The sequence below is a fragment of the Balaenoptera acutorostrata genome, chromosome 16 (genome assembly GCF_949987535.1).
Source record: "Balaenoptera acutorostrata chromosome 16, mBalAcu1.1, whole genome shotgun sequence".
In the NCBI taxonomy this organism is placed as follows: Eukaryota; Metazoa; Chordata; class Mammalia; order Artiodactyla; family Balaenopteridae; genus Balaenoptera; species Balaenoptera acutorostrata.
This window is the reverse complement of record NC_080079.1, coordinates 57,728,903-57,756,827: the sequence shown is the minus strand read 5'-3', so window position 1 is coordinate 57,756,827 and position 27,925 is coordinate 57,728,903. Positions and strand designations below refer to the sequence as shown.

The window sequence follows — 27,925 nt, the reverse complement described above, 5'->3', positions numbered from 1 at the left end:
CTGCCAATGAAAAGTTTCTGTGGTCCCGCCTTGGAGGAGATGGCAGTGCAGCTGGGTTCTTCTAGGAATCCCTCTAGAGGTTTTCTGGTCTAGGTCCCTGTCCAGAGAAGAATGCCCCTCCTCAGCACCCCTGTCTCCCAGTGATGGACACCTTGCTGCCACCAGAAGCAATCAGGGAGGAAGTCTAAAACTAATAGAATTCTAGAACGACATGAAGGCCAGATGTCACCTGCAGTACCACAGTCAGTCCTAGATGAGAACATCATGGAGCTGAAGGCCGTCCAGGAGGGCAAGGAAGGCAGGAGGACTGGCAAGAGCCTGGAAACCAGTTCTCAGAGCAGTTACTCAAGAGTGATAGAACAACTGCATCCCAAGAGGCACGTGGAAGAGGCTGCTGACTTATTGTTATGTGCCAGGAAACAGAAGTCAGGGACTGAGGGACAGTAGAGCAGGGCTCAGCTTTGTACATGGCGGAATACCCTAACAGCTTGAGTTCTCTAGCAACGCAGCGTGGCTGCCTCGGGTGGTGGTGAGACGACACGGCTAGAAGGACGTCAGCCAGGGCAGCCTAACACTCAGTCTGCAGGGGTGATGCCATCTATGGAGAGACTCTTATCTGCAGGTCCACCACCCCCTGGATTTGTATTGAAATTGGGAATGGATATATGTTAGTCTTCTGGGGATAGAGTCCAGAGTTTTTGTCAAGTCCAGGTTGGGTCACGTGTCTAAGGTCACAGAATAAATAAGCGGCAGAGCTGGGCTCTAATCTCAGGACTGTCTGACCCCAAAGCCAAAGCTCTTAACCACCACCCTAAACCACATCTAGGGTGTCGCCTGGGTCAGGTGGGCTGGGGTGGACAGGGAGATGGTGGCAGTGGGGGACACCCTGAGAGGCGAGCTAGACGCACTAGACAAGTGACTCCTAAGTGGGAGGGGGTTACCTCCTGGGCCCAGTCATTTAGGCCTAGTCACTTGGAGACTTTTCCAAACAAGATGCCTTCCAGGCCCCAGAAGAGAATTCTATTGCAGAGAGTGTGTGGAGCAGAGAAGCGGTCCTCAGCAAGTAAGGACAGTGGCCACAGGGGTGCAGGCAGAGAGCTGGCAGGGGAAAGTGGTAGTGGATGTCAGGCAGGTTGATCTCGGAGCAGCAGGGGAGGCTGCAAGTAAGGCCACACCCAAGAGAGCTGGGGTACCCCTCAGGCTCACTGACAAGGCTGCCAGCCAGGCTTCTGACTGCTTTCTACACAGCCATCAGCCTGGAGGGTAGAATTCTCCTACACTCATGACAGTAAAAGGACAAGATCAACTTTCTCAGCCTGCACCTTCACTTCCTCTGCAGGAGCTTAGTTCTAACTGCCTTGAAGACATCTCCACTGGAACGCACTGCTGATGCCCTCCCCTATTTCCAGGAGAACTACCATGCTTCCAGATGCTTGCGCACGGGCACCCGCTCGCCTCTGACCGCCCTCTCACACCCAGCGCTACAGTGGCTGGTCATCAATTCCTGTCCATTCTGACTGCATACGATGACTCTGCCCCTGGCTCCTCTCTCACTACCCAGGTTCAGGATCTGTTTTCTTTTTGCATCCCCATCCCCCAAATCAAGGCATAATTTAAATATAGAAAATTGCACAAATCTTAAAGAGACTGATAAATTTTTACATGTATACACTGGTACACATATACCACCATTCAAATCAAATAAAGAATATGTCCCTCTCTCCAGAAAATACCCTGATACCCCCTTTCCCAGTCAGTACTAAGCCCTCACCCCAGATCAGTCTTGCCTGTTCTTGGACTTGATCTAAATGCAATCATACGCTTTGTACTCTCTTGGATAAAGCTGCCTCCTCTCAGCAGGATCCTGAAATTCAGCCAGGCTGTGTGTGTCAGCTCCTTTCTTTCATTTCGGGATACTATCCCATTGTGTAGATCTGTGACAATTTCTACATTCTCCTGTTGACAGTCATCGGGGCTGTTTCTAATTCTGGCTTTTATTAATAAAGCTGCAATGAACATACCTGTACAAATATTTCTGTGGACATATGCACTCATCTCTCTTGGATATACACCTAAGAGTAAAGCTGCTGGATCACAGGGTGAGTGTGGGTCTATCTTATAAGGAATTGCCAAACTGTTGTTTGGAGTGGTGGAAACGTTTCACACGGCCACCATCAATGTAGGAGGGCCAGGTACTTCAGATCCTTGCCAGCACTTGGTTTTCAGTTGTTTTACATTTTAATTTTTCTGAGAGGGTATGTGTGTGTGTAGTTTTTGTTTTTGTTTTTTAATTAATTAATTAATTAATTAATTTTTATTTTTGGCTGTGTTGGGTCTTTGTTTCTGTGCGAGGGCTTTCTCTAGTTGTGGCGAGCGGGGGCCACTCTTCATCGCGGTGCGCGGGCCTCTCACTGTCGCGGCCTCTCCTGTTGCGGAGCACAGGCTCCAGACGCGCAGGCTCAGTAGTTGTGGCTCACGGGCTTAGTTGCTCCGCGGCATGTGGGATCTTCCCAGACCAGGGCTCGAACCTGTGTCCCCTGCATTGGCAGGCAGATTCTCAACCACTGCGCCACCAGGGAAGCCCTGTGTGTAGTTTTAATTAGTATTTCCCTGATGACTGATAACATTGAGCAACTTTTCATCCATTGATTGGCCATTTGAATATAACCTTTTGTGAAGTGCCAATTCAAGTCTTGCTTCTGCTTTCAAAAATTGGGGGTTTCTGGGACTTCCCTGGCGGTCCAGTGGTTAAGACTCTGCCCTTCCACTGCAGGGGGAACGGGTTTGATCCCTGGTCGGGGAACTAAGATCCTGTATGTCGCGTGGTGTAGCCAAAAATTAAATTAAAAAAAAAAATTCGGGTTCCCCCCCTTACTGATTTATAAGAACTGTGTCCTATATTCTGGACATGAGAGTCCTTTATCAGACAAATGAAGTGTGACTATTTGCTCCCACTCTGCGACCTGCTTTTTCATTTTTGTAATGGTGTCTTCTGATGAGCAGTCAGGCTCTTCTAAAATTTCGTTATTTATTCATGTCCCTTCCCTGCTCAAAACCTCAATGGCTCCACATTCCCCAGAGTGGGATGCCCTCTGGAAAGCAGACTCAGCTGTTCGTCCCTCCTACAGCACAGGCTATGCTCCGAGGGCCTTGGCTAGGACTCTCCCTCCACTGCTCACTGTTATCTTGGGCGACGCTGCTGCACGGTTGCTGTGAGGATTAAATACAAGGCAATCCACAGAAAGAACTTGGAACGGTGTTGGAAGGCAAAAGCAGTCACTACCTGCAAGGTGCTTTTATTAGCGCCGTCAGGACTTTCCAACAGAACCTCAGCTTCAGAACAAGCCTGAACGCTGCCACCTGGACGTGCTGAGCTCGTTGCCCTTGACTCTCTAAACCCTACTCAAGTTTAAGGACCAGAACAAACCACACCTTTGTTCACAGTCCTCCCTAACCAAGTCCAAAGTGACATATTCCTCCTGATTTCCCACTGAACTCACTGTCCTTGCCATTCCCGTGACAGTTGGCACTGTGCCCCATGGTATTGGCTATGTTTTCACAGATCAGTGACCTACGACACATCTAAACCATGGGATCCCTGAGCACAGACCCACTGCCTTGCAGTTCCTGACGCTCCGCCGCAGGTCTGACAGTTTGGTACTCAGCAGCCACTCAACTAATTTCTTAGTTTGGTATACTATCAATTCTAGAAGGTACCAAGTGACTTAAGTGCTAATCAAATTCAGAACAAGACACTTCATAAAATTCTACTAATTAAGTTTGTGCCAGGTAAAGTACCTACAAATTCTTCTATGTCATTATGCATGTGAGAAACAGGATCGCTCACTGTATGCCCTACACAGCTATAATTTAACAATCTTCTACAATGAAAATGTAACGCGCGTTACCTGTACCATTAAAAACGTGTTAGTTACGAGGCTGGTGCACATTGAACTCAGTGCCAGATGAATGCCTGTCACGTGGAGAACTCCCGGAGATCTAGCTCCAGGGGACCTCTCATTCTGGAGGAAGCTGTGTACCCAGACGGGGAGGGAGAGGACATTCAACGCAGAGGGAGGCAGGCTTGCGTTCCAGGCTCACCTGTGCCCTCCCCAGCAGAGGCTCTACTTCTTTGTTATGCTCGATGGCGGTTTCGAAGGACTGAAGGAAATTTGACACAATAGGATCCACCACTTTCTTGTTGGTCTTGTACTTCTCATGGATTATCTTCAGTAACCCACATTTCTTTACAGTACCTGTAAGAGTTAACTTATTTTACCACGGTTGGAAAAATCAGGTTCTTGGTTAGGCTGGCCTGAGGTTGCGGTCTAGGAAATGCAGTTACAGAAACTGCCACCACGATGAAAGGTGAGAGGTGCATTCCACTCACCATTAAAGGCGCCACAATGATGGCACGTGTTCTTCTTCCGGCATTTATCAGAGATTTTCTTCTTCAGCCCTCGCTTCTGGAGGTAAGTCAGGCCGGGCCTCTTTAGATAATCCAGAAACTGCTTCTTCTCCTCCTGGGACAGCATGATGTGGCAGCAGGTTTTACAGATCATCTTTCAGAAATTAAACAAAACAGGTAAAAGGATAAGAGAGGATGACAAAGTCTTTTCTTTTTCTTATTTTTTTTTTATAATTAAGCATTTATCTTAGAAAACTTTAACACTTTCAGAAATGGACTCTCTCACAATAAGGCTTTTATAAGGTCTCCTCTCCCCATCCAAAAACAATCCCCACAATGACTCCAAGTCTTATAAGGAACTGTTATCTTAGACTAAGCTGCTCAGAATAGTATTCTTATTTCCTTTCCACTATACTCCACAGTTCAATGCAAAATGGAGAATTTGCTGTCCAAACCGAAATAATATGGCATTCAAGCAGCTCAAGCTTTAAAAATCAGGCCAGAATGTTCAAAGCCTGATGAAAAAAGACACAAGATGGAGGCATAACTACTATGCAAACACAAAACTTTGGCCATTAATGGATCAAAAGTAATGGCCGATGCTCCTATTTTAAGCTCATCAATGTCACACTAAAAAAAAAAAAGAGATATTTGGCAAAAATCTTCTAATTATTTATCCCAAATTCTCAAATGGAAAGTTATTTTTAATGCATCTCTCTTAAATTTTACACTTCAATCACTCATGTTTTCCTTTTAAGACTATTCAGAAGAAATAGTTTTATTTAAACTTAACCTAATAAGTTTTTCCTCTCACACATTTTTACATAAAAGGTTACTAAAATCACAATTCTGAGGAATTTCTTTTTAATCATACAAACAGTATATGCTTAAAATTCAGGAAAGAAATTAAATCCTTTCTTATTCTATCTAGAATGATCTGTTACCAAATTTGTAAGAACTCTTTTCCCATAGCATTTATTTATAACAATCACAACTTATGAAAATTGTATCTCAACTCCATGGTGAACTAGCATCCGTGCTTATTCCACATAGGTACTGCCAGTGGTCCCTGTGGTGTCGTTTCAACAATGAGAAACTCATCAGGGTTGCCAAATGCTTCACAGAAAGCTAATAAATCTTGTACTGCACTCCTCAATCTGAATCAAAGCCACAGGTTTTTTTCGACTTCTGATAAGAGCTGCTTCCTGCTGTAGCTCTTCTTCTACAACAGATGCAAAAGTGACTGGGGCCACCACGGAAGGAGCAGGCAATGAAGAACATAGCCAGGGATTGGGACTATCTAGAAGTGGTACATCTGAAATATGGTTGCCTTCTGGTCCTGGGGAACCATGAGTAGAACATCTTAGAACTTTTGGAGCCTGGGAACTTTCAATTCCTTTAAAACAAACTTTTTTGATATGATCTCTTGAGCTTTGGCCAGTAATAGATTTTTTTCTAAGTCTCTTCTTTTTTCAAAAAGCCACCATCACCCCTTGCCCAGGACACTTAACTACAATGTACAGGTCTACATGAAGACACGCAAAGGCAGCTCATGTTCACCAGAATGCTGGCCATAGTCACAGCCAGCTGGTGGCGCTTTTGTTAACTTTTTTTTCTTTTTGGTGCTGCTCTGTACAGCTTGAATTACTAATATCTTTTACAATGCACATCTACCACCTACTCGAGGAAAACCAAGGAAAAAGAATCTTTAAGCAATTTAACTTATTGCAAGATGAAATATTATGTGTTTAGTATAAAAATGTTCCCTACATGTATCTCCCACCACTCATCATTCCCAAGCTCAGTCCAATGCCCCTAGATCAATAACTCCCAGGTTTATACCTTGGAGATGAACACATACATGCTTACCTGTAAGATGCCTATGACTGCTCGGAAGTACCCCACATGAAAACATGGCAATTCCAAGTCAATGTACCCGTAGTGGCCCAGACAGTCAGCCAAGTTCTTCCCACAGGTTTCACAAGGACGGTCCTTCTCACTCGTACCCTGGGGATAAAAGCACACCATGATCAACGGAGACCCGTGGACAAGAAAGTGGGACCAGTCCTCACAGGTGACCAGGGCACTCGGAGTCAGAATCACCTGGGAAACTGCAGGGTATTCACATCCGCCTGACCAAAGGAGGCTGGAGTCCCTGAGAGGCGCAGGGGAATGGGGGGAGGTGGAAGGAAGCCCTTGCTTCTTCCTCTTTGGTAAGTCACCAGTTTCATCAGCAAGTCAAAACACATGGAACCGGGAAGGGCAGGGGTCTTACCATCCTGTGGTCCAGCACCCCGTACAGCAGCGGGGCATGGTTGTTGTCCTGGCTATACAGGTTCTTGCTCACAACCTGGATGTGAGCCTGCTGGCGCATCTCCTCAGCTGACTTCATTCCAAAACAGATGTGGCTTCTGCAATGGCAAGAGACAGGGGAACAGTTACATCAGAACCACTTACCAAAAATAGCATGTATGCATATGACCCACCAGAAGCAACCTTACCCTTCCAACTCCCTCATACAGGCTCTGCTCTCTCATTACTAAATGTCACTTCATCCTGCCGACTCGTTCCCTCGTCAGTTTCTTCTGCGGTCTCTTCTACCGCCTTCTCTTAAATATCGGCATCTCCCCCTACCTAGGGTTACAACCCTCAAACTTCTATCGTTCTACACATTCTTTCTGAGTGGTGTCTGTCTGATCTCTATCTGCAGGCCAGCTACCTCTGCTCAGCTGGAGACCACACAGATACTTCTTCTGGACGGTTAACAGGCACCTCAAACTCAGCACATCTAAAACAAAACCCAGAACTTTCTCTCCCAAATCTGTTCCTTGTTCATTTTCCAAAAAAACTGGGGGTTTACGTATGATGTGCCAGGCACCACCCTGAGGGGCTGAGGATACAGATTAGATAAGACAGGGAACTCCCTGCCAACATGGGGCTCAGTTTCAGGGAGGGTAAGACAGAGAATAAACAAATAGATACACAAAAGTGAACAGACGCAGGGAAGGAAAATGACGTGAAGCGGTAGAGGAGAGTCTGAGGAGACTACGTCGTGTGGTCAGAAAGTCTGGAAAGTTGACATTCCCGCTAAATTCTGAATAAAAGGGAGCCAGCTGTAAGATTGCCCAAGCAAGAAATTCTGTGCGTCAATCTCATTTCTCCCTACCCATCCCTACCAATCCTGTCAATTTCACACCCCTCAAACTGAGAGAATGGCCATCATCAAAAAGTCTACAAATAATAAATGCCGGAGAGGGTGTGGAGAAAAAGGAACCCTCCTACACCGTTGGTGGGAATGTAAATTGGTACAGCCACCATAGAGAACAGTATGGAGGTTCCTTAAAAAACTAAAAATAGAGCTACATATGATCCTGCCATCCCACTCCTGGGCATATATCCGGAGAAAACTATAATTTGAAAAGCTACATGCACCCCAATGTTCATTGCAGCACTACTTACAATAGCCAAGACATAGAAGCAACCTAAATGTCCATCAACAGATGAAAGGACAAAGATATGCTGTAGATATATATAGATATATGCATACATATATATATATATATATATACACACACACACACACACACACACAGTGAAATATTAGCCATAAAAAAGAAAGAAATAATGCCATTTGCAGCAACACAGATGGATCTAGAGATTATCCTAAGTGAAGTAAGCTGGACAGAGAAAGACAAATATCACATGATATTGCTTATATGTGGGGGAAAAAAAAGATACAAATAAACTTATTTACCAAATAGAAATAGGACTTCCCTGGTGGTGCATTGGTTAAGAATCCGCCTGCCAATGCAGGGGACATGGGTTCGAGCCCTGGTCTTGGAAGATCCCACATGCCGCAGAGCAACTAAGCCCGTGCGCCACAACTACTGAGCCTGTGCTCTAGAGCCCGCGAGCCACAACTACTGAAGCCTGCGCGCCTAGAGCCCCTGAGCCACAGCAACTGAGTTTGCGCTCTAGAGCCCATGAGCCACAACTACTGAGCCCACGTGCTGCAACTACTGAAGCTTGTGCGCCTCAAGCCCATGCTCCGCAACAAGAGAAGCCACAGCAATGAGAAGCCCACACACCACAACGAAGAGTAGCCCCTGCTGAACGTAACTAGAGAAAGCCCATGTGCAGCAACAAAGACCCAATGCAGCCAAAAATAAATAAATAAATAAATAAATAAATTTATTATAAAAACAAAACAGAAATAGACCCACAGACATGGAAAACAAACTTATAGTTCCCAAAGGGAAAGGGGGGGGCAGGGATAAATTAGGAGTTTGAGATTAAAGTATACACATACTATATATAAAATAGATAACCAACAAGAACCTACTGTATAGCACAGGGAACTATACTCAACATTTTGTAATAGCCAATAAGAGAAAAGAATCTAAAAAAGAATATATATATAAAATTGAATCACTGTGCTGTACACCTGAAACTAACACAACATTGTAAATCAACTATACCTCAATTAAAGAAAAAAAAAAAGATTCCTCACTGCCTGCAAGATGGCTCTGGAACAAAGCTTCAAACCTGCTTCCTTCTCATCACTATACTTTCTCCCTCCTGTAAGCTCCTGGAAGAAGGCTGTTCTGCCTGAACCCCTTGCCCACCTGTGCTGTCAGAACCCCCTATGCCTACCCTTGTCCTCGCACTTGTCCTATCCAACGTTGACTTGTCTACCTTCTCCAGCTAGACTAGGCAGTAAGGTCTTACTCATGTCATATCTTCACGTCTATCATCGGGCTCAGCACACAGTACCTTCCTCACTAAGCATCTACTGCAAGAATGACTGATTTGTTTCTCTACTGGAAGGTCTAAGGAGAGGCTGTGGCCTACTAAATTAGCTCTGAAGAAGGTCCAGAATAACAGCCTCATTTCTGAGACTGCAATCCATCTGCCTGTGATACAGCTTTCTAGCTGGCAACTCCATTCTTTTGGTCAGCAAATACTACCTCCGTGTCATGTGCTGTGCAGCAAAATGAGTCCCCGCCCCAGGTTGCTCCCATTCACTGCAATGACCAAAGATTCGCTGAAAGGGGTCATCGTCTCACCTCAGTAGAACTCGAGCTTCGGCCCATGGTGCACGGATCGCCAAAGTTTCCACCATATGCCCCAGGTTCCCACCACATCCCCCCTTCTCCGCCCAAGGAACCACCCCTGGTCTGGGTTCCCCAGATCCTGAAAGCCTTCTGCCCGATCAATATCCATTAATCTAACCTGATACTCCTGAGCTGTGCCCACACCTCCCACTGATTCCTGGCCCTTCCCTTCCAACCGACCTCACCTCTGACCCTTCCCTAACCTCGGACGCCTCTGGCGCTAATTTCTCTGCCCTTTGGGGAGTTTTGCTCCATCTTACATTTTCTTGGCCACATCCGTCTCCCGAAACTGCTCCTTCACCATGGTGACGGCTGCCGGGGCTCCCTCCTCGAGACTCGCGGAGCTAGATTAGAAATACGACGCTCACCGCACACCCCCGGGACTAATTTTTGACTGGTTGCTAACACATCCCCAGCATTTTTTCGGCCGCCGTAGCTCGCCCCACGTGCCCGCCTCCACTTCCGCTACTAGCCGGGGCTTCTGTTAAGAGAGGCTTCGAACACGCCGCTTTTCGCCTTCTTTCTACACTGCCATCTGGCGGCACCTCCTTGAAACTGTACCGAAACCTGCATGGTATTTTCTTTTTTTTTTTTAAACATTAACTTTTTTTTTTTAAATTTATTTTATTTATTTACTTTATTTATTTATTTTTGGCTGTGCTGGGTCTTCGGTTCGTGCGAGGGCTTTCTCTAGTTGCGGCAAGTGGGGGCCACTCTTCATCGCGGTGCGCGGGCCTTTCACTATCGCGGCCCCTCCCGTTGCGGGGCACAGGCTCCAGACGCGCAGGCTCAGCAGCTGTGGCTCACGGGCCCAGCTGCTCCGTGGCATGTGGGATCTTCCCAGACCAGGGCTCGAACCCGTGTCTCCTGCATTAGCAGACAGATTCTCAACCACTGCGCCACCAGGGAAGCCCCTGCATGGTATTTTCAAAGTCCCGTTTCCGGTCCATTTCTTCTTGTCACCTAACACCTGCAAAGAAACTACAAACCCCTGCCTCAAAACTTTTAGAAAACCAGAGAGCCAAAAATTGCATACAATGGAAAATCGTCTTACCAACATCAATACCATCTTAATTAAGAGCCTCTGATTATTTAAGGAAAGGTGGAGGCTAAAATGAACCTGCCCAAGGAACAGAGGACTTCATCTAGATTATCAACAAAGGAAGTAAACAGGGCAGAAAACACGGCCATGCATGCACCTCCAGTTCACAAAGTTATTTTGAAAAAGAAGACGAATCAAACTTATATTATTGATTACAAAAACAGAAGATGAAAATCTGTGAGTTTAGTGTGAAAAGTGAGCCATGCTGAGCTAGGGAAACAAGATGAAGGGAGAATAGGAAGTGATTATTCATGTACTGAGGAAATAAATTTCTTGTCTCACACCTCACACCCTGTGGGAGGTGATCCTAGTGTGACATCTTAGCGCATGATACTAGAAAGAAAACCATTCCACCATAGGACTCAGCGCTACAGAACATGAAACTTACTTCTTTACTATTTGTGAGAAACTCTAAACAGAACCCAATAAAGTGGTTCAACACCTTTGAATTTTAAGGGATGCTGTCTTCAGACTTTATGGATCCCCACTAGTAAAACACATATGTCACAGACAGAAAGCAAAGCAAACCAGATTTTCCCAACCTATTTCAGCAGTTAATCAATATGTCTTTGAAGATTTGGTGAGTGACTTTCATTCTCTAGAAGTTAAAAACAAAGGTTCTGGAACCACAGTATCCATGGGTGTTTAGACACTATTGCTTAAAAGTTGAGCGACCTTGGGAAAGTTCCTTAACCTCGTGCTGTCATAGTTTCCCCATCTATAAAAGGGATAAGTAATATGTACCCTAATTCTTAGAGTTGGTGGGAAGGTTAAATGGCAAAATAACGGTAAAAGTAATCAGAAAGTAACAGACACATAGCAGTCATTCAATGAATATTAACTATTCTTATTATTCTGAAGAATATAGCAAAGCTGCTCTCAAAAGCCTGCAACCTGATTTGTCGGTCTCTGAACCTGCATGCTTATGTTCTTTATTGTTACACGTATGTCTCACTGTAAACTAACAAATTTCTGTATCAAGCAGATACTTATTAAAAGCTCACTTTTGTAGGGATTAAGATTTTTCAGAAAAAGACAAATTAAAGAATTTTTTATTTTTAATTAGGAAATCAGATTCTCTAAGCTCAGAAAAAATAATAGCAATAAATTAAAACGGTCAGTTTTGCGTACTTGAAATAAAAGTTTGAGTCCGGGTTTCTACAGTTTCCCTAGCAGTAAAATGAGGAGACTGGTCGAGAGGAACTCCAAGGATGCCTTCGAGCTTTACCAACCTCTAACGCGGGTGGAGAGGATTTAACTTTAATCCGGTTTACCGGAATTTTAAGTAGAGACAGTTCAAGATAATGAATTGAAGTGGAACACGTGCTTGCGTAAACCTGGTCGGCCCAAACTGTTTCCCCCTCCGGATTGGCCCTTCACGTTCCGGGGGTGTGGCGAAAGAGCAAAGAAAGCAGGTCTTAGACACTTTCAATCAGGCATTGGCGCGGTCGGCCTCGCGGTCTGGCCACGCCCCCACGCCGGCGTCTCCCGGGGTCCTTCCGTGAGCGTTGATATGATTGGCCGGCGGAAGATAGTTCTCTTTTCCTTCCTGGCTGCTTGAAGATCAGCCGCCATTATGGTGAGTCTCCGCGGATCCAAGGATCATCCGACGCATATCTGGGCCATCCTCCGTCACCTGGTCCCACCGTTAGCACTACGGCCGCCCGAAGCCCGATTGGTCTTCCCTGGCCGTGTCTGACGGAGGCCGGTTGCCGAGGGCCGGGGAGCCGCCGGCGGGGAGTCCGGGCTGCGCTGTCGACCCAGACATGCCGGGCTTCGGAGTCCAGGGAATGGGGACTGCGGGAGCGGCTGCTGCGTTTTTCGGCTTCGTGGAGTTTAGTGGGTGGGGTGGGGTGGGGTAGGGTGAGGAGAGACACATTGCACTTGAACGCTTAATTTGGGGTAGGCGGTTCGCCGGTGAAGGCAGCCCAGGAGGAGAAGAGGGTGTCGGCAGCGCCCGGGCGAGTTGCGACGACTGAAACCGTTCCCACGTGTAAGCTAGAATATTGTCAGCCGAATGGATCCTCTTGTTTCACAGGGGGGGGAGACTGAGGCCCCGGGAAGAGGAGCCACTTTAAGGCTTGCCCTGTCATGATTAGTTCATTAGAAGGTTCACCTGTTTTTAACCCCACTCTATTTGCGAGCTGTTTTTCTCTTGACCCTCACTTTCAAGAATTGAATATTGTTGAAGTGAACTTAGTGTGGTGTGGTTTTTCAGACTGCAGTCGAAAACTAGCAACCAATCTACTATGAGAGCTCCTCTTCTCCTTTTTGGTGAATTTTTTTAGTCAGTGTAAGCACGCTGAATGCCCACATTTCTTGGTAGTCACTCATAGTGTAAAAGAGCAACGGGGCCATTGAGAAGGGGGTACAGTTTTTTTTGTGGGGTGTAGCGTTGGTCATTCAAGAAGGGTAGTTTACAAGTAGGTGGTGCAGTGCTTGTCACATCTGTGCAGGATGCAATAAACAGGGTGCCGTGACAATAACATTTATAGAATCACAGCTTTACTCCAGAGAAGTGGGATTTAAATGGGGGTGATTTTTGCCCCTGAGGGGACAGTTGGCAAAATCTGGGGACATTCTTGGTCACAACTGGGAAGCGCGGGTGCTACCGGCATCAAATGGTTAGAGGTCAAAGATGCTACTAAACAGTCTACAATGCACAGGACAGTCCCACAGCACAGAAGTAGCTGGACCAAAATATCGGAGGTTTGAGAAACCTTGCTGCAGAGTGATTTCTGTAATGAAGTGAAGTAAGACGTTTCCAGATTTAAAATCTTGACAGCTTCAGAATGTGGCTGTTGAGCGTGTTTTCTTTTTTTTTTTCAAACATCTTTATTGAAGTATAATTGCCTTACAATAGTGTGTTAGCATCTGCTTTATAACAAAGTGAATCTGTTATACATATACAATATGTTCCCATTTCTCTTCCCTCTTGCATCTCCCTCCCTCCCACCCTCCCCATCCCACCCCTCTAGGTGGTCACAAAGCACCGAGCTGATCTCCCTGTGCTATGCGGCTGCTTCCCACTAGCTAGCTATTTTACATTTGGTAGTGTATATATGTCCATGACACTCTCTTACCCTGTCACATCTCACCCCACCCCCTCCCCATATCCTCAAGTCCATTCTCTAGTAGGTCTGTGTCTTTATTCCCGTCTTGCCACTAGGTTCTTCATGGCCTTTTTTTTTTTTTCCCCTAGATTCCATATATATGTGTTAGCATACTGTATTTGTTTTTCTCTTTCTGACTTACTTCACTCTGTATGACAGACTCTAACTCCATCCACCTCATTACAAATACCTCCATTTCATTTCTTTTTATGGTTGAGTAATATTCCATTATATATATGTGCCACATCTTCTTTATCCATTCATCTGTCAGTGGACACTTAGGTTGCTTCCATGTCCTGGCTATTGTAAATGAGCGTGTTTTCTTGATGCAGTTTTTGTGATGGGGTGACCTGTGAGTTAGGCACTGTGCTAAGTGGGTTAGGAGGAGATGGGAATTTGTGCTTTTTTTTTTTTTCTTTCTTTTATTGAAGCTTTCTTGCCACTAACCCATGTGGCTCCTGAATATTTGAAATGTGGTTCCTGCAGCTGAGGAATTGCGTTTTAAATGTTGTTTATTTTTAATTAATTATCCACAGATGGATAGCCACAGGGTCTACTGATTTGGACATTGCAATTCTAGCTCTTGGAAAATCACAGCGGGTCAAGAAAAGGTTGAATAGTTTTATTAACGAGTGTTGTTATGTTTTCAGAACGACACGGTAACTATCCGGACAAGGAAGTTCATGACCAACCGACTACTTCAGCGGAAACAAATGGTAAGGAAGGGTACGTCAAAGGTTGGTTGTTATTCAGTTTTGAAGATGTATTTCATTATAATAAACACTAAACTTGATAATCTTTTTAGGTCATCGATGTCCTTCATCCTGGGAAGGCAACAGTACCTAAGACAGAAATTCGGGAAAAACTAGCCAAAATGTACAAGACCACACCAGATGTCATCTTTGTGTTCGGATTCAGAACCCATTTTGGTGGTGGCAAGACAACTGGCTTTGGCATGATTTACGATTCCTTGGATTATGCAAAGAAGAATGAGCCCAAACACAGGCTTGCAAGAGTAGGTGTCCTCTCTCTTCAACAGCTGCTGAAGACATTTTTTCAGTAACATTGTGTTGTGGGTACAGTGGAATGAGCAAGAGCAAGCAGTCTGCGGGGGGACAACATACTAAAAAACTCTTACGGGGTTGAGAGAAAAGGTTCTTTGATAAATGCACAGATAGAGTACAGGAGTTCAGAATGGGGTCTGCAGGATTTGAGGAGGTGACATTTGAGCTGGGTCTAGAAGAGCAGGTAAAGCAGTGCTCCTGGAGGTAGGAACTGGAAGTAGGTAGGGGGATGAGTTTAGAAAGGTAGGTTGGCACCAAATTAAGTGAAATCTTTATTCCCAAACGTCTGAGTTTGGGCTTAACTTCATAGGTTGCCAGGAGCCATGAAAGCTTTTGAATCACTTCCTGAGTACCAAGCACTACACAATGACCTACAGTTGACTGTTGAACAACACGGGTTAGAATTATGAAGGCCCACTTACGCGCAGATTTTTTTCAGTAGTAAAATCTGTAGTACAGCGATCTGAGGTTGGTTGACTACACAGATGCGAAGGGAAGTGTGGATGTGGAGGGCCAGCTGTAAGGTATACTCAGATATTCAACTGTGTTGAGGGTTGGCACCCATATTCGCGCAGTTGTTCAGGGCTCAACTGTACAGCAGTAGACCGGGCAAACTCCCTAGCTTACATACTAAATTGTGAATGAGCAAATGGATTGTTACTTTGAAATAGTTCTTGTTTCTGCCCCCTTTTAACTTTTTTTTCTCCTTGCTATTAGATAAATCTTTCCATTGAATAGATATGTGGTAGATAGATGCTGCACTCTTAATTGGGTGGTCTGGGAGACCTGGCTGAGGTGAAGTGAAGCCGAGATCCTTGTAAAGATTGGGGAGCATTCCTGTAAGCAGCAGGAAGAGCAAATGCAGAAGTGGGCGGAGTGAAGATGAGTAGCTGGATGTGGTCTCCGTGGGGGGTGTAGAGTTCTTGGGAAAGATTCCTCTGTCAGCTATGAGTAGTAAACAGGGAGTTGAAATGGAAGAGACCCTGAAAATGTGGAGACCTAGCGAACTGTAGGCTCAGAACCATAACAGCATGCATGGAGCGTTGAGTGCATACTTTTCCTGTGCTGTTTTCTGTTCGTGCTATCTCTCAATTTGATGACCGTTTCTGTTCTAGCACAAACAAGTATTGTTAAATGTACTTGAAGAGTTTTGACTTCTGAAGCTGTATTTCTTGAGCTCCAGCCTGGTCACTTTCCCTACCAAATTAGTATGTAATGGTAAGTTGATGTTTGCAAGTCACCTACATATATATATATATTCCTTTCTTTTTCAGCATGGCCTGTATGAGAAGAAAAAGACCTCGAGAAAACAGCGGAAGGAACGCAAGAACAGAATGAAGAAAGTCAGGGGGACTGCAAAGGCCAATGTTGGTGCTGGCAAAAAGGTATAGTTTATCAAGGGAAATACAGAAATGTCAATTCCAGGTTTTTAGTTTGTAGTAAGGTGGGGTTTTGTTTTCTTAATAACCTTTCTTAATGTTTCTTCTTTTCTCACTTCTTCTGGATTACAGAAGGTAACCTGTTTTGAGAAGCCACGTAACGTAGCATCTTAACACCTCAGTAGAGTAGCTTTGCCCAGCCCTTGTCAGCTCACAGATGAGCACAACACGGGGCCACATTGGTTCAGTGGTCGGTAGAGTGACCCTGGTGGGTGCCTTGCAAGTCCTATCAGGGAAGTTTTCATTTTACTGCTAATTACAAAGGTTGGTAAAGGGGGAGCCGATCTAGTTTCCCAAGACTTACTTTCTTAAAATTGACAGCGGATTGAAGAAGCAGGTGAATCAATGTGGCCCGTGTTTTCCTGGCATGCTGGAGAGGTAGCACAGTCCTCCATTGCTTTCCTCTCCAGTTAGTCAGGACTTAAGTGATTTTAATGATCAGCTTTTTACCAGCTTTGCTAGCTAATTGTAAATAGTTGAACGGAATTAAGGTGTTGGGTTGTTAAATTAACAAATAATCAAGTGTTCTGTGAACTTGTTTTTTTTTTTTTTTGCCTTTTCCCTCTACTTTCTTGGAATTCTTGTTCATCAGAAATGAAGTGCCTAGCAGGTACTGAGATTGTGAGCACGGTGTGGGGATGCATCACCTTCACTAAGTTTGCTTTGATGCTTTGCATGTTGGCTTTTGGAAGAGAGTTTTGTAGTGTAGTCTATTATAACACCACTGCCATGGTTTAAAATAGTATATTGTGGGCAAAGGAGAAAAACTTTAAATGACGTTTATTTTGGAAACTCAAAAATGCATGTTAAGTTGTGAAGTGCCCCAGTGGAGGAAGGTAGCCGCTTTTAACTGGCACTTGGGAAATGCTGTGTTCCAGAGCGCCACATACCCAGGAAATGGCTTTACTTAACACAGGGCTTGGGAAGGGTTCTCTCATCCAGTCATGAGCAGTCTTTCCCTTGGGGACTCTGGAGATTGGTTGATTCTCTGGCAGCTTTGGTGATAAACTGGTCCAGAAAATCTGGCAAAGCCTCTGTCTGGGAGCACACACCCAACGCTGCCTTTTACTGTCTCCTTTACTGTCCCATTGCTTTTTATTAGTTGATCTCCAGCTTTCCACCTGATGACCTTTTTTTTTTAACTGGAAAATTTCCAAGATAATTGAATATTCACATTAAAGCCTTTGATAAATACGCTTTTCCCACAGGTACTTAAATAATTTTGCACATCTGAGCAGCCTAAACCAGTAACATGTAAGGTGGGCTGAGAGTGGGTTGGGGCTGGTAAGGTTTTGAAACAGTGGTGGTCACCACTCCACGTGCTTCCTCTCACCGTGACTCCCCGCCAGACCAGGCAGTAAACCTGGTGTGCCTGCTCCGGGCTGTAATCGCATTGACTTCTGGGTGCCACGGAGTTGTGGTAATGGACTGCCTGAGGAACTGCTTGCTGTTTAGTTAGAAGAACCGCTCCCTGTTTGTGAGGCTTAGAATACCTGTTGACAGAAGTTCCGGAAGTTGAAAAACAGTCAATATTTGTGTTCTGATCTAGATCTGAAGAACTTTTTTACACATTGTTTTCTTCATTCGGCCTTTGAGTCCCGTGTGTTAGTGCTCAGCGGTGACGTGCAGAGTTTAGCCCTGTGGGGACCTGAGCTATCACTATTCCTGCTCCAGGTTGCACTAGTGCACTTCGCTAGCACTGCTCTGAAAAGCGGCTGGAAAAGGAATGCATAAATGAGCACGTGTATTCTTTGGCTCAAATAAAAAAAGGCATAGTAATGTCCTTTGAGCTTAGATGTTGGAATTCAGACGTTGGAGTTGCACCTTTCGGGTATAATAGAGTTGTTTTAAATTAAGGAATAGTCTCATGTTTGAAGAGCAATTGAATTTTTTTTACATCAGCTGAGTTCTGCCTTTTTAAATACTGATTCACACTACTTGTGTTGATTGTGAATGGTGGCTTTTAAAGTACTGAACTGAGACAGGTTTTAAAAGACTTGCTTGATCATTTAGAGCTCTCCCCTTGTGGTTAAATTAGACTTCAGTCTGCGATGATTCTCAGGTCTGTTGATGGTGCTAGCGTGCCCAGCACGGTGTTGCTGAGCAAAGCAGAGGCGCCTTCATTTGTAAGTAGGCAGTGGCAGCCTACGAACCATAGTGATCAGGCAGGCTGTTCTCAAAATTGGGTGGAATAAAATCAGTGAGTGTGTCTAGGGAGTGCTCTATATACAATTGCAAAGAACAAAGTAGTCATTAAGGTATCTGATTGCATGCAGATTATTTAGGAGTTTGAAAAGGGACTATTAATGAAATATTTCTCTTCCCTCTTCCCTCCTTTCCCCCTTCCCTGCCACTGATTCAGTGAGCTGGAGATTGGACAACAGGTATAATTCAAGCTTTTCGTTTAGATTGCTAGACTCCTTGGTTGACAGTCATTAAAAATAGAGCATGTGAAATGATTTAGAACTATATTTACAAATGCTCTCAAGAGTTGTGCCTCTTAAAAACTCGCAGTGACATGGTTTTGTTGTCAAAACTTTTGTCTCATCCCTAACTTGAATGTTTGTGAGTTTTATATCTTGATGCTTACATTGTATTAAGATCACACAAACTTAATATGGTCTAGGTTACTAATGTTCGTTGTGCATGAGTGTCATTAATTTTGGGGTTTGTTGAAGACTTTGAACTTTAATTTTAAAGGCAGTTGCTAACTAAATTTTTCTTTTTCTTTAATTCACAGAAGGAATAAAGACTCTGCAGTGACTGTGTCTGTGGTGATTGTGCAGATTTTTCATGAGAGAGTTAATAAACTAAGACTTTTTACATATCTGGTTGTTTGGAATGTATTTGAAGTTTACTGGGAGTGCTGTAAAATTGGTTTGCTGTTCAACAGATTTAGAGTGCTGCCCAAGTTCACATGTTCCATTCAGTGAAAACTTGCTATGTTGGGGTGGTGTTTGTCCTTCCCTTTAATGGCACAAAGATGTCAGGGTGTAGAGTATTGGCAACGTGGGAGCATGTAGGGCCAGTCTGGTGTGCTTATGTTAATACTTGGTATTATAGTTGGTCAGTCTCTGAAAGAGACTCTTGAAACCTGAATTCCTTTTTGGTCTTACCAGAATCCCACTTAGTCTTTGTTACGGAAAAAAAATTTGCTGGCCTTGATAGAAATTAAGTTACTAGATTGCATTCTCATCATTTATCCTGAAGTAAACAGGATCTGTCAAAATTGTTATTTGTCTATTGCGGGCTTGTGCTTATGTGATAAATGAGTGGGTTACTGTGGGTGGGGAATTTGAAAAAGGCTCTAGAGTGGTGAATATTTGTGTGTAATGTGTAATTGCTTGGTAAATCTGATTGTGCATGGGTTTTACGAAGCATTGAGGGTTATCTAGTGCTACTTTTTCTTTGCCAGATGCTTATTCTCACACTGGCTTTTTTAGGCGTCAAGGTTGAGAACCTGAAATGTGGGTTATTGGTCAGTTGTGTGGGGTTGGGGGATTTGAGGAGGGGGTTGTTTGAAGGTTGCTGGGGGGGTTGGGGTGCCCTTTGAGAGGATAGGAAACATGAGTAGGAGAGCTTGGGTGTTTGGGAGGGGACAGAAGAGGCATTAATGGTTTATGGGTTTTGGGTGTCATTCTTCCTTGAGGTTGGTGTGTGATTGGTTTCTCCCTTAAGTGGGTCCATGTAGGAGTCAAGCTTATAAATGCTATTAAGAACTATGTCAGTGGATGAAAAGCTTCAGAGAAAACTCAGGAAGCAGTAGAGGACTGCTTGGCTGGTTGGGTTGAAAGGGGAACCAGGAAAAAGCAAGAATCATGATAGCAGAAGGCGTGTGAGTGTTGCAGGAAGGAATGGTTGAATATTTTGGAGAGAGCCTGGTGAGAGGCCTTGACTTGAAGAAGGAGCTATAGCCTGGGAGGGCAGGGATGTGACCAGGTAAGTGAGGAGCCTGAACCTGCTGGCCCAGGGTGCAGAGGGCGGGGTGGGTGTAGTTCCATTTGTGGCTCTGCTGAGGTTGCATACTTGGGTTTGTGGAAAGCATGGCCCTGTGGGTTTCATTGCTAGGGAATCTGCTTTGTGCTCCCTTAATAGGACCAGGAAATAAGATCAGATGGTCCACTTGTATAGGAAGAGTTTGGAGGAGTGGGGGATTTAGGTCTGCACACTTCCGTTTTCACCAAAATGGCTAATGGGTGGTGTGGAATCCCTAAGGGATTTGAGGTGAGTGGCATTTTTAAATGGGCAGTGCATGGAGGCCAGAGATCATCCATGCCTGGTGGAGATGCAGTTCCCCAGGACTGATCTAGGGGGTAGGAGCAGAGATGGGCTGGTGAGCAGCATGTAGGGGCAAGAAGCAGAAGATGCTGGGAGAGGTTATATTTGGGATGGCTCAGGACAGGGCAGGAGATGAAGCCGAGCAGTGGTGGGCGGGGGTGGGGGGTGACCCCAGGGGCCTGTGGTCACAAAGTTCAGGAGCAGGGCTAGAAGAAGCAATGGAGCAAGAACCGAAGGGTAGGAGGTGGTTTTCAGAGTGAGGTACTGGTGTGAAGACAGGGCACAGCTGCAGGGAGCCTGATGAGGTGAAGTTTGGCAACCAAGTCACAAGATGTGTAGGCTTTTCCATTGGGATATGCCTGAGGAGGGCAAAGTTTGCAGTCATTCAGCCAGTAGTCTCTGAAGGGAATCATGATTAACTCTGGTTGAGCCTGTTTTTCTAGGGGAACTGCCTGGGCTAGGATATTACAAACGTCACGAACTGGCAGTCTTGTCAGTAAGCTTTATGGACAGGCAAAGCATTTCAAAATAGGACAAACCGTACATGAAGACCCAGATGCCTAGCCTCTTGAGTTATCAGAAGAATCAACAGCAGGCCCACCTTCCTGCATGGTGACAGTTGGCAAGGTTAGAGGGTGGGCTGTGTGCCTCAGGGTAGGTGTTTGTTCTGTCGTCCCCCGTGGCCTCTGCTCCTGCAAGCTAGCCTGTGCCCTTGTCCACCTGCCCTCTGGTCTTGTGTCCCCTCTGCATGCCGCTTAACTTCCATCTGGTCCAGCTGGGTGTCTGAGCAAGTTGCTTGGTCCCCTGATTGGGTTAACTTCTCTTTAAATTGGGGCCCCCAAGGGTACCTTCTCTGCCGACCTGACTCACAAGGCTATTTTGAGTCTCAGGTGATAAAGCACCTGTGAGAATAGTTTGGAAACTGAAGTGCTGAGCAACTGTGACGGGAAGCAAGGACTAGCGTTCAGTTGTGCACAGTTGTGCTGTGGAACTCTAGGATTGGAAATTCAGCACTTTGTCAGCCCTGACATTAACCAGACCATACAGCTGTCAACAGGCTTTGAAAGAGCCTCCGTGAAAATGCAAAGTTGACTTTACTCAACAGTCAGGGAGGGCACATCCCTTCCCTCAACTCGGCACTTGTGAGAGGCTGTTGCTTCATGAGGATAGCAAGGAAGAGTCTGGCGAGAAGTTTAGAACTGTACCCCTTCGGTCCACTTGTAGCTGCATGTGCCCAGGTAGTCAGCCAACATTTAATTGCTCTGCTCTCTTCCCTCCAAAGAAGAGGTTAAATGGCAAGTTGGTTATTCTGGGCTCTCCTTAAAGGTAGCATCTTGACAAATACACCATACTCTTGTAGCTGAGGCAGTTACTGTATAAACAATTACTTCCTTTAATCTGTACAATAATCCTAAGAGGCAGGTCTCATTGGACCCATGTTGGAGAGGGTTTAGAGCAGTTAAGCAACTTAGCTAAGTAGTGGGGTGGGATTAGAATGCAGTTGTCTGACTGCAGTCTTTGTTGTCGTGCATTTACCCATTGTGAAACAAATGTTAATTGAGCAGCTTTCTTCCACAGGGTGTATAATGGTGTGCAAGACTATACCTACTACGTACTGTATTTGTCTAACTAGTAGTTATGGTGCCTGTTGCCAGTAGTGTTACTGAACAAGTCATAGATGACCATCTGAATTCCCCATTTACTGAACAGCTGTGCGCACTAGTCCCTATTCTGGTAGCTGGGGAGATAGGTGAAGAAGCTCTCCCTGCCCCCAATGCTCAGAGGGGCTTAAGCACCTTGTCTGGCACCTCATGGCCTGGTTTCTGCTCCTTAGCATGAAGCAGCAGACTGTAATTATGTTAAGTTAGGTGGTGGGATTCCAGAGGCGAGAAAGTCTTCCAAGAGTAACACTAACTAACTGGGGTAAGATGTGATCTGATCAGGGCACACGGGAGCAGGTGTCTCACTGGGGCTATGAAAGTAGAGAAAGATCACACGGAGATGCACCAGTCATCCTGCAGGGGAAGAGTGGGGATGAGGTGGGAGCGTGCAGGAGCAGAGTGCAAGTAGGCTTTGTCATCCTCAGTGAGGTGCAAGGCGCTGTGGTGACTGGTGGCTTCCAGCAGAATGTTGCCCAATGCATTACTGGTAAGAGAAATCCTATTTCAAAAATAGACTTCAGGTTGGCTGCAAGAGCACAGAGGTGTGACGATTGATTGATTTTTAACAGCTTTATTGGAGTATAATTGCTTTACACTCGTGTGTTAGTTTCTGCTGTGTAACAAAGTGAATCAGCTATACATATACATATATCCCCATATCTCCTCCCTCTTGCGTCTCCCTCCCACCCTCCCTATCCCACCCCTCTAGGTGGTCACAAAGCCCTGAGCTGATCTCCCTGTGCTATGTGGCTGCTTCCCACTAGCTATCTATTTTACATTTAGTAGTGTATATATGTCCATGCCACTCTCTCACTTTGTCCCAGCTTACCCTTCCCACTCCCTGTGTCCTCAGGTCCATTCTCTATGTCTGCGTCTTTATTCCTTTCCTGCCTCTAGGTTCTTCAGAACCATTTTTTCTTTTCTTTAAGATTCCATATATATGTGTTAGTTTACAGTATTTGTTTTTCTCTTTCTGACTTACTTCACTCTGTATGACAGACTCTTGGTTTATCCACCTCAGTACAAATAACTCAATTTCGTTTCTTTTTATGGCTGAGTAATATTCCATTGTATATATGTGCCACATCTTCTTTATCCATTCATCTCTCGATGGACACTTAGGTTGCTTCCATGTCCTGGCTATTGTAAATAGTGCTGCATTGAACATTGTGGTACATGACTCTTTGAATTATGGTTTTCTCAGGGTGTATGCCCAGTAGTGGGATTGCTGGGTGTATGGTAGTACTCTTTTTAGTTTTTTAAGGAACCTCCGTACTGTTCTCCATAGTGGCTATATCAATTTACATTCCCACCAACAGTGCAAGAGGGTTCCCTTTTCTCCACACCCTCTCCAGCGTTTATTGTTTGTAGATTTTTTTTTTTTGAAATAATGGGATCTCAGAATTCTTACTGAAATATAGAACTGTACTTCTTTTTAACAGGACACAGAAAAAATGAGGGATTATCTCTAACGCTGAGGACTAAATTGTTTCAGATTTTCCTAAAGATTATAAGAAAAAGTATTAATCATATCATTGGTTCCAACCGGTGTGAGGTGATCCTCACTGTAGTTTTTTTTTTTTTTTTAATAAATTTACTTATTTTTGGGTGCATTGGTTCTTTGTTGCTGCATGTGGGCTTTCTCTAGTTACAGTGAGTGGGGGCTACTCTGTTGTGCTGCATGGTCTTCTCATTGCGGTGGCTTCTCTTGTTATGGAGCACAGGCTCTAGGTGCATGGGCTTTGGTAGTTGTGGCACATGGGCTCAGTAGTTGTGGCACATGGGCTCAGTAGTTGTGGCTTGCGGGCTCTAGAGCACAGGCTCAGTAGTTGTAGCGCGCAGGCTTAGCTGCTCTGCGGCATGTGGGATCTTCCCGGACCAGGGCTTGAGCCCGTGTCGCCTGCATTGGCAGATGGATTCTTAACCACTGCGCCACCAGGGAAACCCCTCATTTTAGGTTTGATTTGCATTTCTCTAATGATTAGTGATGTTGAGCATCTTTTCATGTGTTTGTTGGCAATCTGTATATCTTCTTTGGAGAAATGTCTGTTTAGGTCTTCTGCCCATTTTTGGATTGGGTTGTTTGTTTTTTTGATATTGAGCTGCATGAGTGCTTGTATATTTTGGAGATTAATCCTTTGTTGCTTTGTTTGCAAATATTTTCTCCCATTCTGAGGGTTGTCTTTTCGTCTTGTTTATGGTTTCCTTTGCTGTGCCAACGCTTTTAAGTTTCATTAGGTCCCATTTGTTTATTTTTGTTTTTATTTCCATTTCTCTAGGAGGTGGGTCAAAAAGGATCTTGCTGTGATTTATGTCATAGAGTGTTCTGCCTGTGTTTTCCTCTAAGAGTTTGATAGTGTCTGGCCTTACGTTTAGGTCTTTAATCCATTTTGAGTTTATTTTTGTGTATGGTGTTAGGGAGTGTTCTAATTTCATTCTTTTACATGTAGCTGTCCAGTTTTCCCAGCACCACTTATTGAAGAGGCTGCCTTTTCTCCATTGTATATTCTTGCCTCCTTTATCAAAGATAAGCTGACCATACGTGCGTGGGTTTATCTCTGGGCTTTCTATCCTGTTCCATTGATCTGTATTTCTGTTTTTGTGCCTGTACCATACTGCCTTGATTACTGTAGCTTTGTAATATAGTCTGAAGTCAGGGAGTCTGATTCCTCCAGGTCCGTCTTTTTTTCTCAAGATTGCTTTGGCTGTTCAGGGTCTTTTGTGTTTCTATATAAACTGTGAAGTTTTTTGTTGTAGTTCTGTGAAAAATGCCGTTGGTAGTTTGATAAGGATTGCTTTGGGTAGTATAGTCATTTTCACAATGTTGATTCTTCCAATCCAAGAACATGGTATATCTCTCCATCTGTTTGTATCATCTTTAATTTCTTTCATCAGTGACACTTGATTTATTTATGCTGGCAAAGCAGAGGCTTTCCTGAGTTCTGGAGCCCTATAGTGTGAGCCTAGGGAGTAAAGACACCTCACTTTCATTTGTCCTTCCCCTTCCACTCACCCTTGAACTTCCTTTCCTGTATGCTAGACATTGTGGAAGTGAGACCCCCCAGAACTACAGTGTCCACGGTCTGGTTGGGAGTTAGGGACAAGTGAGGTTCTGGTGGGAAATGAGGCTGGAGGGGTCAGCAGGGAACAGGTCAGGGAGGAACCTTGTATGCTGGGCTAAGGATGTATCTTGTTCAGTATTTTGGTTGAATAAAAGAAAACTTTAGAGATAAGATGTTCAGCAGTGGATTGACTGTCTTTGTCATGGTGAATTCCCTTGCATGGAGGGTACTTAAGCCCTTGGACTGCTCATGTATGTTGGAGAGGGGATTTGTGCAGGAGGTTAGGGGTTGTTGAGATGGCATCCAAGCAGTCTAGCTTAGTGGGAAAAGGACTAGACTGGGAATCGGGAGACCTGGTTTCTGATCCCTAGTCAGCTGACAGCTGGCTGGGGCCCTGGATGGGCAAGGGGCTTCCCTTTCTTGGGCCTCCATTTCCCTGTGTTTAGGTGAGGTACAAGGGCCGGATGCGTGGGTCCCAAGCGTGGTACCTGGGGGCTTGTTAAAAATGCAAATGCCCATGTCTCTTGTCCCAGTTTCCAGAGTTACTAGTTCTGGGTGGCACCGAAGCATCTGACGTTTTAACAGCTTCCAGGTGATGCTACTGACGAGCTAGGTTAGGGAAACTGGACTAAAAAGTCTCTAATGTCCCTTCTGCCTCTGAGAATTCTGTCTCTCTGAGGGAGATGTGGTCTCTGTCCTTAAGAAGCTGGCAAGTAAACAGTAATACTACTGTTACTACTGCTAATAAAAGTAATACAGAATAGCTAACATTTATTGAGTGCTTTCTATGTGCCAGGTATTGAACTCATTTCTCTCGTTTACCTTTTATAACCACTACCAGGGAGGTATTCTTATCCCTGTTTTACAGATGAAGAGATTGAGGCTCAAAGAGATTAGTGCATTTGGTCAGAGTTATGCAGGTTTGACTGCCTGTGGTACAGCTGGGGACATTTGTGGAACTTCCCAGTAAGGAGCTAGAATTTGCACTGAGTCTTGCTGGGTGCAGAGAGATTAGCTAAGGCAGTAGTTCTCCAAATGTAGTCCGACACTGGCAGCATCTGCATCCCCCTGGAACTTGTTAGAAATGCAAATTCTCAGGCCCTACCCCAGACCCACCGAATTGGAAACTGGGGGACCAGCAAGCTGTGTTTTAACATGTCCTCTAGGAGGTACTGATGCAGGTTGAAGTTTGAGAACCACTGAGTTGGGGGGAGAGAAGGACATTACAGGAGGCACAGTCGTGGAGACCAGGAAGGGCAGTGTTGCAGACTGGCCCATCACTGGCCTTCCCTTTGGTGGAATCAAGAGGTCACGTGAGCCACGCAGACTCCCACGAGGGGGCACTGTGGGCACAGGCTTGGATGCTGCCTGTTACGCTGTCGTGGCCGCTACCCTGGTGGAAGCGTGAAAGAAGCCTGGTGCCACATCAACTGGAGAGGTCATTCTTTCTTCTCAGAAAAGGTCTAATGGGGGTGGTAATCTTGTCCATAGGATTGGTCCCTTGTCGGGAAGCTGAACCTACGGGGCCTTCTGCTGTTCACACATGCATGGGAATGTCTACCCGTCCGTGCTGCAGTGTCTCTGCAGATCCTGTGCAAATAACATTCCTCTTGTAGCTCCCCAGCCAAGGCGCTTGCAGTTTCTTTGGAAGAAAGAACGCTTGAACCCCAGCGGCCCGATTCTAGTTCATTATGCTCCCTATAGGCGACACCTCTGTCTGGTTCTTTCACAGTTTGGGAGTAGGGTGGAGTGCTGGGTCACAAGACCTGTCTTCAAGCCTTAGCTCTGCCCCAGCCTTAGCTCTGCCCCAGCCATGCTTTGTGATCTCGGGCAAGTCCCCTTTCTTTGGGCCTCATTCTTCTTTTGTGTTAGATAAAGGAATGGTATGGAGAAGGTGGCTTTCAGCATCTTTCTCTCCACATATAAAATGCTTCCCTGGGGGGTTGAGGAGGAGATAGGCTTGTCCTACTCGAGGAGCTGGGATTGCAGGGCAGCTGTAAGCCCTGCTGCATGACATCCATCTCCTGTATCCATTTAAGTAAGCCTTGTCAGGTACTTGGTACAAGGCAGAAGGTGCAACCTATCAAGTTGGATTTTTTAAAAAAAAGTCCAGATCTTTAGGCAAGGATCTGCCTCTATAGATTTCTGTTTTGCATATGCTTGGAAGAATGGGAGATTTACACCTTATTGTCCTCTCAGCTGCAGCGTGTATTTCTTCTGAAAATACATTGCCTCTGAAGGAGGGGCTGTGACAGTGTTGGGGGCTCTGGCATTCACCTCATTAATCAAGGGATTGGCGTCCACCACCTCATGGTGACTGCTCACCCAGCTGAGCTACTCTGCCTGGGCACTTAGTTTCTGGAATTGTGTTTTCAGAGAGCTGTAGATGTGCTCATCTCAGAGCCAGAGGGGATTAAAGAGAGGGTCTGGTTCAGCTCTCTTGCTGGCTCCCCCTTTATATGACGATGTTCAGAGAGCTTGGTTAGAAATTGCCCAGCCCAATAGGCAAACGCTGTCAAGCTGCAGCTCTCCTTGGTGGAGGAAGCTCGTTAAACAAGATGCCTCTTTCCATCAGGCCCCCTTGGAGAAGGAAAGAAAGCTCTTCAGTTGATCTGGCATCTCTGTTTTGCATGCACATAACGCTCCATTTTCTTCTGTTTTTGGATGAGGCCACTGAGGCATAG

The 27,925-nt window shown here is 45.2% G+C and overlaps 2 protein-coding genes across 7 annotated transcripts in view; one reads left to right on the top strand and one right to left on the bottom strand.

Moving 5' to 3' along the window:
* The window catches only part of POLR3A (RNA polymerase III subunit A), a 53,620-nt gene extending 43,637 nt beyond the window's left edge, over nucleotides 1-9,983 (bottom strand). For both annotated transcript variants that reach the window (XM_007166537.2, XM_007166539.3), the window contains exons 1-5: nucleotides 9,783-9,983; nucleotides 6,684-6,819; nucleotides 6,278-6,415; nucleotides 4,391-4,562; nucleotides 4,102-4,256 (exon numbers count right to left, since the gene is read on the bottom strand). In XM_007166537.2, the coding sequence (XP_007166599.2) occupies nucleotides 4,102-4,256; nucleotides 4,391-4,562; nucleotides 6,278-6,415; nucleotides 6,684-6,819; nucleotides 9,783-9,826 (645 nt within the window). In that variant the 5' untranslated portion in view covers nucleotides 9,827-9,983. The remainder of the gene's footprint in view (nucleotides 1-4,101; nucleotides 4,257-4,390; nucleotides 4,563-6,277; nucleotides 6,416-6,683; nucleotides 6,820-9,782) is intronic.
* Nucleotides 9,984-12,155: 2,172 nt separating this feature from the next.
* Nucleotides 12,156-27,925, top strand: part of RPS24 (ribosomal protein S24) — a 90,600-nt gene continuing 74,830 nt past the window's right edge. The window contains exons 1-7 of one of the 5 annotated variants that reach the window (XM_007166535.3): nucleotides 12,169-12,203; nucleotides 14,388-14,453; nucleotides 14,543-14,752; nucleotides 16,076-16,186; nucleotides 16,833-16,850; nucleotides 18,603-18,624; nucleotides 18,981-19,067. In XM_007166535.3, coding sequence (XP_007166597.1) covers nucleotides 12,201-12,203; nucleotides 14,388-14,453; nucleotides 14,543-14,752; nucleotides 16,076-16,186; nucleotides 16,833-16,838 — 396 coding nt within the window. In that variant the 5' untranslated portion in view covers nucleotides 12,169-12,200 and the 3' untranslated portion in view covers nucleotides 16,839-16,850; nucleotides 18,603-18,624; nucleotides 18,981-19,067. Of the gene's footprint in view, nucleotides 12,204-14,387; nucleotides 14,454-14,542; nucleotides 14,753-16,075; nucleotides 16,187-16,312; nucleotides 16,370-16,832; nucleotides 16,851-18,602; nucleotides 18,625-18,980; nucleotides 19,068-27,925 lie in introns of those variants that run through there. The other 4 variants (XM_007166536.3, XM_057530712.1, XM_057530714.1 and 1 more) reach the window with 4 other exon arrangements.